We start from the raw sequence: 15,594 nt of genomic DNA on the forward strand, positions 1-15,594 counted from the left end.
TTCTGAGTGAATTTAAGAGGGAAACAGGATGGCAAAAGTGAGGCGTCAACATGAGTTTATTCTACTGACAGACGGATCCACAGCACAGGTCAGTCCTGTGCACACTGAGGGGGCAAACGAGCACTGAGGCAACACCAAACGTCGCTTCTCTCAACGCACAAACAAACCAAACAGTATTCTTGTGAACTGAAGCCGGGCAAACCCACAGCTGGCACGATCCTCGTCTTCTCCACAGTGATGAAACGATATGAAACATTATGTTACTGGATGCACATGCTCGGTCGACTTGTGAAGCATGTATGAGGCAAACTCTGTGGTACACGATGCAGGATTGGTAAAATACCCTTAGAGGAGAGACACTGAGAAGATTGATGCCACTCTTTTTGTCTGTTAAATATAAGGTTACAGGCTGCCTCTGGTTATATCAGCTCACTACAAAGACTACAAATGGGAGAAACAGCTGGCCTGGCTCTGTCCAACAGCAACAAAGTGCACCAACATCCTGTCTTTTCGCTTGAACTGCACGAAATATCGCCTTGTGTGATATAGAACAAGGGAAATAATGGAGCACACTCTGACGTCACAAGGCAAAAACTGAGTTTACTACAAGTCTGGACTGCAAATGGAGTTTCTGAACAGCTTCACCTCAGAAGGAGTTTTCAGGAACCAAAAGCTGCACAAACTCTGTTAATAAGAGAGGCTTACAGGTGCCGGTCGGACAGAGCCGAGCTAGCTTTTTCCCCTCCTTCCAGTCTTTGTGCTTATATCTAACAGACAAATGTGAAAATGGTGTTAATGTTCTCATCTAACTTTCCGCCACAGAGCGACTGTGTATTCCTCGAAACGTCAGACTCCTCTTTTAAACAAATCTAAACGAGCTACATGGGTGCTCCATGAGGGGGAAATGAGATTTGATTGGATGACACACCCAGTAGCTCCAGAAAACTGAATAAAACATGAGTGAGGCAGAGAAAGTAAACATTAGTTTGTGATACACTCTGAAGGCAGAAGGATGGGTTTCCCTGAAGCATCTTCATCACTGCTTCATCATCAGAGGAACACAGATAACCTCTGTGTTTGCATGCAGAGCCGCGGAGAGACGGAGGACAGCCTGAACACTGACTGTGCAGTAGCTTTCTGTAATGTAGCAGCCAAATGAGCCCTGGGTTGGAAATCTTTAGCTAAAGCTTTGTTTCATTCTGAGAGTAACTCTGCCTTTTCTTCCAGGGCAGCTTTAACATGTGGAGAAGTGTTTGCAGCCGACACATTTTCGGCTGCAGGGAAGTAGAACCTGACCTAAGATCGAACTCCTTCCCACAACGCCACCGGGTGACAGTGTCCTCGGTGTGTCCGCTCAGTGTAGGCATCGCAAAGGCTAAGGCGCGTTCCTGAGGGACGGCTACAACGCAGGGGTGGAGTACAGGCTTCTGGGACAGCGGAGTGCCCGTCCTCCTCGCAGAGCAAGTACCAGGTGGAGGACAGAGCCCCCCTGGATTTTATAGTCTGCCGCTGTTTTCTCATCGTTCCTGAGAATGAGGACAAAGGGGGTGCGGGGCGGAAGACGACAGAGAGAAGAAATAGCTCTGTTAAAAAACTTTTAAGTTTAATTTTTTACGATGACGGCGGGAATTTCAGTGACGCTGACTGACACGCTGACACACACGAGCTCCTTTCAAGAACGTAAAACATCCTTAAGGAGATAAAGCAGCTTAAACACAGTGCTGGAGTTAGTCTATATGTTTCCATATAAAGCTGGTGGGTGATGTTTAATGTTTAACACATTTCTGATTTTACTACTCTGTCTGTGGCATTCACTCCAAGCATATTTGTTCTTTAAAATCCTTTTTTTTAAAACGGATCCAGAGTATGCAATTTCATTTTAAATGAAGTTTAAGTGATTTCCAGATCCAGCTGGATGTTGTACTTTGTAATATTTTAGTTTTAGATGTGTAAAGAATAAGGCTGATGATGTTAAAGAAAGGTAAGGAACAAGAAAAAGAGGGCATCTTAATCTTACATCTGTTTTCCGCTGTAGATCAACCTCTGCTGCTGCGGAGGGATACCTTCTTTCTCCTCCACCCTTTCTTTAATCCGCTCCACCTGGATGGAAATGAGTGGGAAACATGGTGCTTCATGCTCGAACACATTAAATAACGAGTAATAATCGACATAAAACGCAAATGAGGAAATGAAAGAGATTTAAATACCTTATCCGTGGGTTCTATGTCAATCTCTATCTCTTTGCCTGTTAGTGTCTGAGGGAGAAAAAAAGGTTCAGGTTATTGTTGAGCAAATTGACACTAAACACAACTCAGTGTATCTGTAACAACAAATGCTAACTGATTTAAACCGGGCTAATTGTTATGCTAGCTTCGCCTTACCTTCACTTTAATCAGCATATTTGTTGCCTTGTTTTTATCAAATAAAAAGCTGTATGATTATAATGTCGACTGAATACGATAAAGATAATAAGGTATTTTGGAGAGGGAACTCGCTAATATCCCCTTTCAAAAACGCAATGGGTGTTTCCTGTGTTCCCCACTGAATCCTGCCGCCTCTTTGCTTGTATGTGAATGGTTCCGCTTCAACTTAATTTCGGACTCCGTGTTTCCATCATTCTCCACCAAAAAAAGCACTAAATTTGCTGTAAAACTTATCTTACAGTCGTGTGAATGTCGCCGCAACAAAAGCAAACTGAACTGTGTTTCCCGACTACCTAAAACAAACCTTACGACATCAGCGCAACGTGGCGTAAAGCGAGTCTCGCGTTTGTAGTTTTTTTCCTGCCTATCGCGTACAGGCTAAAGCCCTTTAAAAACTACAAGGCGGTGATCCGTTGAGGTCCGCCTCCGTAACTCTTCCCAAGTACACAGTGGAAATTAAGGAAGCAGCGGTATAGACAAAACCAGCCACACTTTCCAAAAGGTAAATACTTTATTTTACTAAATCCACAAGGTGAATCTTTCTTTGGCTAACTGGTCGCTTTTCCTCATGTTTTCAATGCTCAACTCTGACAATGACAATTCTGTCTTTCATGTAACCTTGAGTTTTGCCATCGGGGCTTGTCAAACAACGCTGTTCTGATCTTTCTGGTACAGTGGAAATAGCGGTGGAAATAGCACGTTCAGTAACGTTAGCATGTACGCATTTTGCTAACGCTAGCTAGCTAGCTAAACATATGCTTATTACGTTTTAATATATTGGTTATTACAGTTCAGGCTAATTCCGGCACATCTTTTGAGTGCAAGAAGCATGTTCGCCAGTATTGGGTGCCTTCCGGACCTTACACCATGCCTGCTTGTAGTCAGTGACATGTGATGGCCATATGTGTGTATGTATGTGGAAATAGAGGGGTGTGATAAAGAGAAAAGACACGAGGCACAAATGCAGTCATCCTAAACTCTGACATCGTTCTCTCTTTCACAGGTTCACATTCTCGGACAGGCTGCCTCATTTCAGCTTTTTTGGGTCGCCCTACCTGCACATCCTGTTTCCAGAATGCCTCGCATTGAGAATGACATCAAGCTGGACTTCAAGGATGTGCTCCTCCGTCCAAAGCGGAGCACGCTCAAGTCCAGGAGCGAGGTTGGTGTACAGCTGTGGATTTTTTCCACATTAGAGCTGACTGACCTAAAAACAGATGTTTCCACACGCTGAACCTCTAGTTTAGCTCTGGGAAGGGCACTGTAGTGAGCACACTTTCTCACTGGCATTTGGTGGTTATTAAAGTCTAGAAAAGTGTCTTATTCACAATTTACCAGCTGGTTAAGGAGTTCAAGAAGTGACCCTGGGTCTGTGCTAACACATTGTGAACCATGAAGAGAATTTCAGATTGCTGAAATAAATGGGCCCCACTTCCTTTGGCAAATCCTTGTTAAATGTCCTCGCCTCTCCCAGGTGGACCTCATGAGGAGCTACACTTTCAGGAACTCCAAGGGCAGCTACAGAGGGATCCCCATCATTGCTGCAAACATGGACACTGTGGGGACCTTTGAGATGGCCCTGGCTTTGCACCAGGTAGGTTACGCATTACATGGGATGTGTATAAATCACTTATTATTTAAGCTTCATAGAGAAGGAAACGTGGCTAAAGTAGCCTGAACAGAACTGGGTGAAGCTAAATTTAATCTAAGCAGTTAACACTGTAATGCTTAATAATCCCTACATTACATAGCAGACTGGTAAAAGAGGGCAGGACCTGCTGTCCTTGTTTCCTTCACCAAAGACCAGATTAAAACTAGAGGTGATCAAGCCTTTCCGATCGCGGCGCACAGATGCTAGAACCTAAGTCCTGGTTACTAATGTGTGGATCTCTTTTCTGTATCCTTGCTATGATAATGAATGCCTTAATTCGGGGTCCTCTTGGCCCTTTTAGGCTCAGAAAGATAAAAACCATCATGGATTTAAAAAAAACCTCACTCATATATTGATAAATTTGTTTTGTTTGCCCATTCGCTCCATCCCTCACTCAGTTAGAGAAGATGCCCCTTGTGGCCATCAGATATCATTGCACTGTCCAACATACTGAACCAGAATTTGCTGTCTCTTCCACTAGTTCACTCTCTTCACCACGATTCACAAACATTACTCCTTGGATGACTGGGTGGAGTTTGCAGCGAAGCATCCTGAATGTCTGAAGGTACTCAAAGCGTTTACTATTATCTAACCTTTTATTTCAGGGCGTTTGTAAGTGGTGGTATTTATCATAACACAACTCTCTGTCTTCTCTGTTTCTCTCCCAGAGTGTAGCAGTCAGCACGGGGACAGGTGACGGTGACTTTGACAGGATTTCAGCCATCTTGGCAGCAGTGCCAGAGCTGCAGTACATCTGCGTAGACGTGGCCAACGGCTACTCTGAACACTTTGTTCACTTTGTCAAAGACGTCAGGGAGAAGTTCCCCTCTCACACTATAATGGTCAGTAGACGTCTGCCTTTAAACTGCAGTCTGTGGGACTGAAAGAGGAATGAATGCTCGCAAGATGAGTGAAACATTTTTCCTTTGCTCAGGCAGGAAATGTGGTGACAGGTGAGATGGTAGAAGAGCTGATCCTGGCTGGCGCTGACATCATCAAAGTAGGCATCGGACCAGGTGAGCACAGCGTAACACCAACTAACTTTACTGCGTCCAAACAGAACATAATCACCTCAAGGTTATCGCAATGCTCTTAATGCGTAAGTGCCTCACACCTGTAAGAAACTGAAAGGTAGTGCAGACTAGAAGTCTTGAGAGTCATCTGTTGGCCCTGTGTCTGCCTCCACAGGCTCTGTGTGTACCACCCGTAAGAAGACAGGGGTGGGGTACCCCCAGCTGAGCGCTGTGATTGAGTGTGCCGACGCAGCCCATGGCTTGGGTGGCCACATCATCTCTGTGAGTGCTCCTTTAAACTGACGGTGTTGATCATCTTACATTCGGTTCGCTCATAAGCCGGTTCATAGCCTGTCCTATGTCGCTCACTCACTCTACCGGGGATTTGTAACCTTGTGTTTCTCCTTGAGAAGTGCAGCATTGTCTTTTATCTCCAGGCTGTGCAGGTACAACCAGCCACGATAAGCTCCGTGTTTTGTTTTGTCTCTTATCTTTCACACAGGATGGGGGGTGCACTTGCCCAGGAGATGTCTCGAAGGCCTTTGGTAAGCTGGAGTGTTTTCAAAACTGCACTCAAATTCCAACCATAGTGGGAATTTTTTCTGTCCAAACAGGCTTTTTCACTTTTTTTGTTTGTTCGTTGGGCTCTTTCCCAGGTGCTGGAGCGGACTTCGTGATGCTGGGCGGCATGCTCGCCGGCCACTCGGAAAGCGGGGGCGAGGTCATTGAGAAAAACGGCAAGAAGTACAAGCTGTTCTACGGAATGAGCTCCGACACGGCGATGAAGAAACATGCAGGAGGCGTGGCTGAGTACAGGTCAGAGGCAGTTATTCTGGCGTCTGTGTTTGTGGGGGGTTTTCCTGTTGTTAAACCTCTAGTGCAGAGTGGTGAATGGTGTGTTCCTCTCTGTTTTTTACCTCCAGAGCATCAGAGGGGAAGACAGTCGAAGTTGTTTACAAAGGTCCCGTGGAGGTGACAATACGGGACATCCTGGGCGGGGTCCGCTCCACCTGCACCTACGTCGGGGCAGGCAAGCTGAAGGAGCTGAGCCGCAGGACCACCTTCATCAGAGTCACCCAACAGCTCAACACCGTCTTTGGCAACGACAGCTGAGCGTCCAGCAGGACGCTGCCTCACATGGAGGGAAAAGTCTGCAGCGCTGCCTGTCTGACTCCCAGATGCCGTTTGTGCGTTACCCAAGTGCAAACGCAAGCGAGCAGACATGAATATTAAAACTTAAATACTGCCCTTTCATCATCCTTATTAGTATTTTTATGTGAAATTTTAGAACACTTAATTTTGACTTCACTGACATTAACAGAAGTATTTCTCAGCGCACAGACTCTGAGGCGCTTTAGACTCTGAACGTTAGCCTTTTCCACACAAGCCACTCACTGTTTCAGGAATCAGTTTATCTCTGGACGGTAAAGACATGAGGTCAAGCAGGAAGTCTTTGCACGTCTGCTGTCTCATCATTCCAATGCAAGCTCCTCGGTTCCTCTTTTTACACGTATGCAAAGCCGTGGCTGCTTATTAGCAGTATCTGCAACATGTCTCTATGCTCTGTGCCGACGTCATACTGTAAGCCTTTGCCACCCACTTCTAAAATGATAGCAAATGTTCTTAAATGATCAAGAAAGCCTAAATATGCATGCAGCTGCTGTTGCTGATTAGGAAGCTGATCTGTTTTTAGAAATCCAATCACTCCATCACTGCACTTTAATGATTTGTAATTTGAGAGTCTAATATTTAGTTGTTTTTTAATGTAGGTGAATTAGATTTGGGAGAATTTATGTATGGACTAGTATATGCTGAATGCTAGAGTACAGTACTAGAGCACATAGAGTGAAGAAGTGCTGAACTAGCAAAGGTGTTATTCACTATAAACATATATGCAGCGTTTCTCTTCTCTGGTTCTGGCTGCTCTTGTTCAATACCAAAGTTTGTGTGGGTTTATGCTCGTGGTGTGCACATTCCAGTTCGTTTGTGATCCGTCATAGCCTTTAAATGAAGCGGCCATTCCTTGGAATTAGCCTGGGTGTTTTCGCTTCATACAGTGTCTGTAGTTACTCTCTTTCAAGCTGTTCTTACGTGATCTGTGTCCTTTTGTTTTTTACTGTCACATTGGTGCAAAGATGGCAAAGTGAGAAATTAAGATGCGTTCTTTAAATTCACATTTCATGTTTAAACCAGTCAATAAAAACATTCCACATCTTGAAATTTTACTGGCTTTATTATTTATCAGCTTCGCCATGAACACTTGATACCAAAGACACAGAATTGTTGTTGTTGGCTCTCATATTTAATAAGATCATGCACTGTAAGATAATGGCCGTGTGAGAGCAATGACACATTCACCACCAGCAGATGGAGACAAACACCTTGAAGTGTGAGGCAGGTAAAAGTAGAAACAAAAGTAGAAACATATTCGAGGCAACTCCTAAAACAACATGATTAACTACTAAAATGAACTAATCAACTAATCAATGACACTGATACTCATCCATTGAAAGCAGAAGAGTGTAGATATTTGTAGCCATGCACTTCTTAGCTTTGTTTAATGATTGACAATGATTGAGCAGACTCCTGCCAATTAGTGAAGTTCACAAACCATCTCTGTGATGCAAACACCAATCAATGCTCCACAGGAACAAGGAGCATGGCAGGAGTAGTGTGACCTTCCTAGACTGTATCCATTGATGGTCTTGTTGTAAACCTTCCCACAGGGGCAATTCCGCGGGGTCATATTTTTGCCATCTCTCTTTCCCAGCTGAACAAAGGGCTTCAGGTCCCAGCTGTCGAGGCTCATCTTGATCTTGATAGGAATTATTTCTTCCCTCTGGTGCTGCCCAATCCTGTTGAAGAAGGTCAAGGAGGAAGCAGCAAGGTTCCAAAACACTTCCACCGTTTCAGGTAGTGGTGTGGCCTCACCTCCGTCTACGTCCTGACATCCGATAAGTGAAGAGGAAACCCTGCGTTGTTTCCCTGTTTTGGTTGTGTCAGTTTGCTGCTGCCAAAAATCTTGTGGATTCACTGATGCATCAGGAGAATCGTCATACTCTGTCGTGAGACAGCTGAGCTGTTTACCGTTGCTGCTCAGAGCATAGACATGTCCATCCTTCAAGTTCTTTGCAGACTGTCTGTCACATAAGCCAATGGTCCATTCAGAGTCTTTGGGAAGACCCACTGCCCACCTCTGGAGGTTAAAATCTGACTGGGTACTACGGATTAGAAGAGTGGCTGAACATTGCCCCAGCCAGCTGTTGTAGAACACCTTCCTCTTGTCTTCGGACAGTGACATGGCAGGGCTCAAAGCCAGTGGGTCGAAGATCAGGTCTGAACTAGTAGTGGTGAGCTCCTGGTGGTTCTCTGGGTCAACCAGGGTCAACAGGGATCCCCAGAGGTGGTCTGCTTGTTTCATCATTTTTTCACCGTTCTGTCTGATCTCCTGAACCAGTTTGTCACGATCACTGCCAGGCTCCAACCCCTTCCTCAGGTCCACAGTCTTGGCCTTCTCCACATCCTGATGCACCTGAGAATACATCTGCAGGAATCTGAAGGTGTCCTTCTCGCTCTGTGCTGCTTGCAAGCTGCTCTTGCTGGTTTTTATAGACACCATACGGGCAGCGACTGAACTCTGGACACTGGTCAGGGCAATGTCACGCAGTTTAGTCACAGCATCAATGAGACGCACACTAGAGCGAGCCAGCTTCTCCCTTTCACTCTTCTCCCACTTCTCCAGACTCACATTCCCATCATCAGTTTTCACCAGTAAGGCCTTCTGCTCGGCGTCGAGCTTTTCCATGAGCTCTTTGTGGGCTGTGGAGAAGGTCTTCATGTTGTGCAGGCGGTGCTGGTCTTCAATGGCGCAGGAGACGCACACACAGGTCATGTCATCCAAGCAGTAGTACTCCAGGAGTTTGCCATGCTGGGGGCATTTGGTGGTCCCATCTAAAGCCATGGGTTCAGTCAGAGGATGGGTTTGCAGTAGCACAGGAGTGGTCAGGTGGGCATGGAGGTGCTGGACACACATGGAGATCTCACATTTCATGCAGGTCTTGTGTGCCAGTTTCCTGTCCTCCTCTGTACACATGTCACAGAGGATAACCTGTCGGTCCTTTTGGATATTGTCAGACATGTTTTCAAAAAGTCCTGATTTGATCCTTTTTGAATATTATTCTGCGTTGAACAAAGTCCTCAGGATCCTCTTCCTTGCTCTTTGGTTCACCCTGTTTGGCAGAGAGCTGAAACTGAAAAGTGGTTTTGCTGAATTTCTGGTCGCTCAGTCTCAGCAGCAGGACTACATAACAGTTTCGATTTCTGCAAAACAACACATTCAGGAGGAGGAGTCAGACACATGTGGCTGTAGTTAGGTTCACTGTTAAGTTTCATTTGAGCAACGCCCATGACAGAGGGAATTAATGTTTGACTTAATCAATATAGACTGTCAGTGCGTGAAAGACATCAGAATTTGTTATATTAAAGGACAAAATTCAGATACTCAGCTCATGATTATGTAAAGTGTGGTACAACAGCTCGAGCTTCACTCTTCAGCAGTTTCATTTCCTGGGAAATAAACTGTCTGCAGTGAACACTTGATCTACTGTTTCACAGCTGTCTAATCACTTGCTCTCCTGCTGCTCATAAAAGTCAATTGGCTTTCGTGGAAGGTGACAGTAAACATTATGGCCATTGTTACAATACTGTGACTGAGTTTGTGAAGCTGTTGGATTGAATGATTACAAAGTTGGATCAGCATTTCTTAACATTTTATACAGCAAAGCTGTTGTATTAACCATCTTGTGTTATTTTTTAACATATATTTATAGCATATTCACATCATCTTCATTATATATGCTGCATATATAATGAAGATGATGTGGACATCCCACTTTTTAGATCCACCATATTCATAGGAAAGAGACCTGACTGACAGATAAACTCTGGAAGAATAGACTTGATTTTTTTTCTGGATCCAGTGGGTGGTTTTTATTTTAAGAATGGACTGAACCAGACTAGCAGCATTAACGTTAGCGCTAATGCTAGCAAACGGTCAGATCGTTTGCACACACAGGGTTAGCCATGTTAGGCTAATGACATTGACAAGACCTGAAATTTAGTTGAAGTTTAGCTTGCTAAAGCTACCCAGCGAGTCAGTATCTATATTTTTTTTAACTGTAACAAATGCCATTTAGTGTTAATGTTCCTACTTTAGCTTGTGTTAATTGGTTAATGACTTAGCTAGTTAACATTACATTAGCATGAGAGTTTAGTGGTCAGTATTGAATTAGTCAACTCTCCTTTTGCACAGCATGGCAATATAAAGTAATATAACCTTGTTAAGTTAATAATTAAAAAAGATACTTGTATTTCACTGGAGTATTTCTATTATAGGTCACTTTCTTTTTCCTCTGCATCTCAGAAGGAAATATTGTCCTTTATTTTCTCCTCAAACGTTAATAAAGGTTGTATTTATTTGGAGTTTCAGTGCTCACTCCTCAACAGTACAGTTGCTGCTAAACAGATGATTGACAACCAAAAAGATACACTCAAGATTTAACTAAAATACAGCATTTAAAAATTTAAATCTGTGCTACCTGCTACATTGAAATGTTGCATCCACAATAATTCATCAGTAGTTATAATGAAATGTAGAAAAAAAAAAGACATTACATATAAATTGTGCTGAAAAATCTGCGATGGGTGACAAATATTTGTAAATTCTCCCATTTTTTGTGTATTTTTTTTAATGAAAACACTGTCTTTGGGGATATCAACCCTTTCTGTCTGTGTGCTCTTCGCAGGAGATATTACCACAGACAAGACAGGTGAGACAGACAGCTGATGGAGGAGACTCCGACTTTATCAGAAAGGAACCATGCCCCTGCAGCTTTCTGTCTGAACCAGAGCAGTACAGTATGTCTCCCCCTGATGTCTGACAGCAAGAGGCTTCTATGGGTCTCCTCTAACCAGATCAACCAACAGCCGGATGGTGTAGCAGAGCTGGACAAGGCCTTCAACAGGTTTCCATACCTGACACAGAACCAGATAGCTGCACTGGCCCAGCGCTGCTCCCTGCACCCAGACCAGGTGAAGGTGTGGTTCATGGTACAGAGGCTCTGCTATGGCATCAGCTGGGACTATAAAGACATCCTCAATGTTCAGAGGAAGTTCAGCACAAGTCGGGGAAAGGAAGAGCTGAAAACTGATAGAAGAAAGAATAATAAATGGAAAAGAGAGGTAAAAGAGTCTGACAGGAAGAGGGCAGGGGAAGTTAGGGAGGAACAGAGGATGACAGTGACAGACAAGATGGGAAAGAAGACAAGTGTAGGTGAGGGTGTTGAGGAAGTGAGAAAGAAAAACAAGTCTCAAGCCTTTGGTGTGCCTCCACTCGCTGACGACCAGACCTCAAGCATTTGTATGACAGAAGTGGGGGCTAACCTGGAGGGCAAACCGTGTGCAGAGTCAACAAACCCCAATGGTGCCCTCAGTGATGGCGGCAAACTGAAAGAGGTCAGAGAAGTGGCCGATAATCATGTTGCTGCACACAGTCGCCCTCGGATCCACAGCAGTACAACGACGCACAGCCAGTTGGTGATGATGAAGGCGGCTTTCGTGCACTGCCAATACCCAGACCGTGAAGGCTACGACCAAATGGCGATGGTGATTGGCGTCCCCCGCGCCGCGCTGGTTGAGTGGTTCAGCGACATGCGCTACTACATCAAGAAAAGAATTCCGCGCTGGATGAATCAGGAGCAGCACCAGCGGGCGCTGGCCAACGTCAAGTACCAGCAGCACCTGAACTCAAAGGCAAAGTTGGCGGAAAAGGAACCTGGAAGGTGAAGCTGGACTGAGAAAGCGTGCAGGTGCCCCCAGCGTAGAAATCATGCTGTTTGTTGTGCCGTTGAACTTTAAGTGAGCTTTGTGTCACACAAATGTTTGATAAAAGTTAAGATATGTTCTTGTTAATTCACCTTCTCTTTCATATGCAAAGCATTGTTATGATGCTGTTATCATGCTAACTTAAAGGTGGGGTGAGTCATTCTGGAGTGAGTTAAATTCCCAAGGTCTCCTCATGGTGCACAAGCTGTCTGTTCTGCGTTTGCATTAAAAGAAATCGACTTTTCGTACAAAGTTTTGTTAAACAAAGTAGCTCAGACTGAGCGACACGACAGTATTCCAGCCAATCAGCAGCAGGTGCCGTTCATGATTGTGCACAGGACAAGACTTAACAGTTGTTCTCCAAAAAGACTCACCCCACCTTTAACGTGTTAAACATATATCCACTGTCTTTTCAAAAGATCCTCATTTGAAGTCCCTCTTTGCTGTGCAGACGTTTTTATTGTCATTCCAATAAGACACTTCCAGTGCTTGTTTGAGCGCAACTTTTCTTACGTTTAGTTACATTAAAACATTCACAAACTACAAAATGAATGGTGGCTTTTTTTCTCCACGCCATAATGTTTGATTTTTCAGGAAAAGGCAGCCGTGTTTCATGTCAAAATAACAACCACTCGATGTCTGTGCTTTGTGGATAGAAGCAGGAGTTCACCTGCCAACGTGTAATCCCACAATATACTACAGTTCTAGGATTTCATGTAGAATATATTGCACAAAAAACATAGAGAAACTACATTAAAATAACTGACAATCTGTTTGACCCCTGTTGTGACTAAAGGCCATTTCTGACTCTTAATCCTTTAAAAGATGTGTCCTTTTTCTGTCTTTTACACTCTGTTTACAAGCTGAGGAACAGTCAGAATAATTAATCACATTCAGAGATACTACCTTAACAGATGTTCATGTTAAAAAAGTGCTCTTTCCTCCCATTTTAAGGAGGTAAATGGCTGAACTGTTGCATAATACAATGGCCACCCAGTGAGACCAAACATAGATATTTTATGTCACAGCAGAATAGGCCTCGGTTGGTTGGCTCTGTCAGTTCCAGCTGGCTGTATACTCCGCCCTCTGTGGCTGCCAGATCTCACCGCCTTCGATAATGCGGCGGATCACGGAGGCCGAAGAGATAAGAAGATGTCCGGCGGCATGTAGGAGGGTGGAGGCAACACGCAGGGCTTCTCTGAAAAACACAGCCGAGATAAAGTGTCATCAATGTGGTCGGTGCCCTTTGACCTCTGTGGCTTTCACTCCCTTCCCCTTGGCTTACCTGAGGACTTTCTTGGGCCCCAGACACTGAAAGTTAGCACTCACAGAGTAAAGGCCTTGAAATGTGGCCTTCACACTCAAGGAGCCAAATACATCCTTTGGGCTCATCCTGTAAAGGTCGAAGGTGACGCGAGCTATGTCTCTGCCGGTCCGAGGCTTGTTGTGGTCTTGATATTTGGTCATGACTGAACCCTGGGGGGTCAGAGACAACAGTCACATTAAAGGACTCGACATGAGTATAAACAGAGCTGTAATGAAGAACATACGGCGTCTTTGGTCAAACGCACTGGCCGCGGTTTCCATGTCTGTCCAGGCTGCAGGGCCATGAACACGGTGTTGTCGGGCAGGGTCATGAGGAACTCGTCGGAGTCCACCTCTGTGCCGTCCTCCTCACAAACCAGAGACAGAGACACTGCAGACAGGGACAGCAGCAAAGCCTGGCATACCTGCAGCACAGAGTGAGAACGGGTTCCTTGTGTGTCCCACAGGTTGAATCTAAGACTTTGTCAAACTGGCAGATATCCCATTTTCGAGTAGTTAACGATTACTGGATGATCAATTAAAGGATGTTTGCACATAGTGATTTCAGATATTAATATATTTGATTGAGTTATATAGAAAAACAGCATTTCACACATGAATTGAACAGCCTCTCAGAGACTAGAGCAGCATCTCATAGAAATAAGGAGTTTACATCAAACTTTTCCTCTCCACATTCATTTTTCCCATTTTTATTATACTCCATTGTTTATCCCATTATATTTATTGCAAGCAGCTTCACCCTGACACACAGCCTTTTCTTTTTTTCCGTTAAACTCGTTCTCACCCTCTCTTTCAGCTCCTCCAGCGTCCCGGCGGTGACGCCCTTCCTGGTCTCCCTGTAGTGACAGCACACTCTGAAGGGACGCTGCGGTGGAGACCACACTCGCTTGCTCACAGATCTGAGGACACAAAGGTCATCCAGTTATTTAATGTGTCTGATCCTCAGAGTTTTTCATGGCAGACGTTTAAGTTGTCCCAGTAGGAAACTCACAGGTGATCCCTAAGAACGTTTTTTTCAAGTGTCCCAATGAGCCAGTAATTTTATTAATGTTGTCAACACTCGTCTAGTGGAGCCGATTGTCTAATACACACAATAATTCTCCTTTTGTTGTCTTTATTACCCGTACTGTGGTTTCTCTCCATTGAGTCAAATTATGTTGTAATATTGACTTCACTAATTATTTATATTTTGCTTGTTTGTTCATTTTCGGGCCAAATAAACAAACAGTTCAGTAGAGCAGTTAGCCCATAAGACTTGGAAATGTCCGAGTGTTAAATATCTTAAAATCATGTTATATCATTGAGTTAAACTTACTTTATCCTAACCTATGTTAATTTTAGGGCTCCAGCAGCTTCACAGTGTTGTTTATGTTGCTGATCGAGCGATGGGATCGTCAAACAAATCAGTTTGAACAGGATAAAACGTATTCTTACTTGATAAAAGACGCTGTCGTGTCCATCCTCGTCGCTCTCTTGTTGTCTCTTCTTTATTTTTCTCTCGCAATGTAATGTTGTGTCGGTACAGCTTGTGTCTGACCCAGCAGCCGGACTTTGCCCAGAACCTGGTGATAACTCAGATACAGAACAAAGAGCAAAGTTCATCTCAGCTGTGTGTGTGTGTGTGTGTGTGTGTGTGTGTGTGTGTGTGTGTGTGAGAGAGAGAAAGAGAGAGAGAGAGAGAGAGAGAGAGAGAGAGAGAGAGAGAGAGAGAGAGAGAGAGAGAGAGAGAGACATCCTTTCTTGATCTGATGAGCTCAATTATTATCTGTAACCTGGCTGATGGTGGATATTTGAGGTCAGTACAGATATTCATGTTGATGATGATGAACATCCCATATATTTACTTCTGAACGGGACATTTTACATTTGAAAAGTAAACGTATCAATGATCTAAACTGCTGTATATAATGCTGTTTCTAAATACCTTCAGACATACAGTATCTATTCTGTGTCGCAATCTTTTGTGCATTGGCTCACATATACAGCAAAGTTATATAACTACAATAAGATCAGATCAGCCGATAAACCAGCCCAGGCATTTATCCGTCTGCCTGTCATACTTACATACAAGAGATATAAATACTACAAAATAAGTCAGCATGTTAAATATCAAAACCTTTAACCTGTTTAGTCCCACTATAGGGATATAAACTCATATTGATGTCATACTTGGTATTGCACCCACTGAATGTTTTTACATTTTTCTTGTTTCTATCCTTTTTTCTTACAGTCCACAAGTTATTAAATCCTGTATTTATGTTTTTTAATACCACTTTTTTATTGACAGACAATAAAAAAA

The 15,594-nt window shown here is 43.9% G+C and overlaps 4 protein-coding genes across 5 annotated transcripts; 1 reads left to right on the forward strand and 3 right to left on the reverse strand.

The window, feature by feature from the left end:
- Positions 1 to 38: 38 nt before the first annotated feature.
- On the reverse strand, positions 39 to 2,550 carry nedd8 (NEDD8 ubiquitin like modifier). Its single transcript, XM_070992734.1, has 4 exons — positions 2,382 to 2,550; positions 2,208 to 2,255; positions 2,018 to 2,100; positions 39 to 1,526 (listed from the first exon to the last, which is right to left on the reverse strand). Exons 1-4 carry the CDS (start codon positions 2,397 to 2,399, stop codon positions 1,400 to 1,402), a joined length of 276 nt encoding a protein of 91 aa, XP_070848835.1. The 5' UTR covers positions 2,400 to 2,550; the 3' UTR covers positions 39 to 1,399.
- A 305-nt stretch (positions 2,551 to 2,855) lies between these two features.
- Positions 2,856 to 7,307, forward strand: gmpr2 (guanosine monophosphate reductase 2). 2 transcript variants are annotated; one of them, XM_070992733.1, is made up of 10 exons: positions 2,856 to 2,925; positions 3,427 to 3,585; positions 3,898 to 4,017; positions 4,556 to 4,639; positions 4,743 to 4,916; positions 5,009 to 5,090; positions 5,263 to 5,369; positions 5,590 to 5,632; positions 5,744 to 5,903; positions 6,011 to 7,307. In XM_070992733.1, the coding sequence occupies exons 2-10, from the start codon at positions 3,499 to 3,501 to the stop codon at positions 6,198 to 6,200; spliced, it is 1,047 nt and encodes a 348-aa protein (XP_070848834.1). In that variant the 5' UTR covers positions 2,856 to 2,925; positions 3,427 to 3,498; the 3' UTR covers positions 6,201 to 7,307. The 2 variants fall into 2 exon arrangements, with proteins under 2 accessions (XP_070848834.1, XP_070848833.1); XM_070992732.1 differs by lacking the exon at positions 2,856 to 2,925 and adding an exon at positions 3,311 to 3,331.
- Positions 7,308 to 7,680: 373 nt separating this feature from the next.
- Positions 7,681 to 9,306, reverse strand: LOC139351785 (tripartite motif-containing protein 16). The gene has a single exon (XM_070993789.1). It carries the CDS (start codon positions 9,223 to 9,225, stop codon positions 7,681 to 7,683), a length of 1,545 nt encoding a protein of 514 aa, XP_070849890.1. The 5' UTR covers positions 9,226 to 9,306.
- Positions 9,307 to 13,025: 3,719 nt separating this feature from the next.
- Positions 13,026 to 14,773, reverse strand: cideb (cell death inducing DFFA like effector b). Its single transcript, XM_070993181.1, has 5 exons — positions 14,730 to 14,773; positions 14,080 to 14,194; positions 13,541 to 13,699; positions 13,255 to 13,445; positions 13,026 to 13,167 (listed from the first exon to the last, which is right to left on the reverse strand). The coding sequence occupies exons 1-5, from the start codon at positions 14,753 to 14,755 to the stop codon at positions 13,026 to 13,028; spliced, it is 633 nt and encodes a 210-aa protein (XP_070849282.1). The 5' UTR covers positions 14,756 to 14,773.
- Positions 14,774 to 15,594: the final 821 nt, after the last annotated feature.

This window comes from Chaetodon trifascialis, chromosome 23 (genome assembly GCF_039877785.1).
Source record: "Chaetodon trifascialis isolate fChaTrf1 chromosome 23, fChaTrf1.hap1, whole genome shotgun sequence".
Taxonomy (NCBI): Eukaryota; Metazoa; Chordata; class Actinopteri; order Chaetodontiformes; family Chaetodontidae; genus Chaetodon; species Chaetodon trifascialis.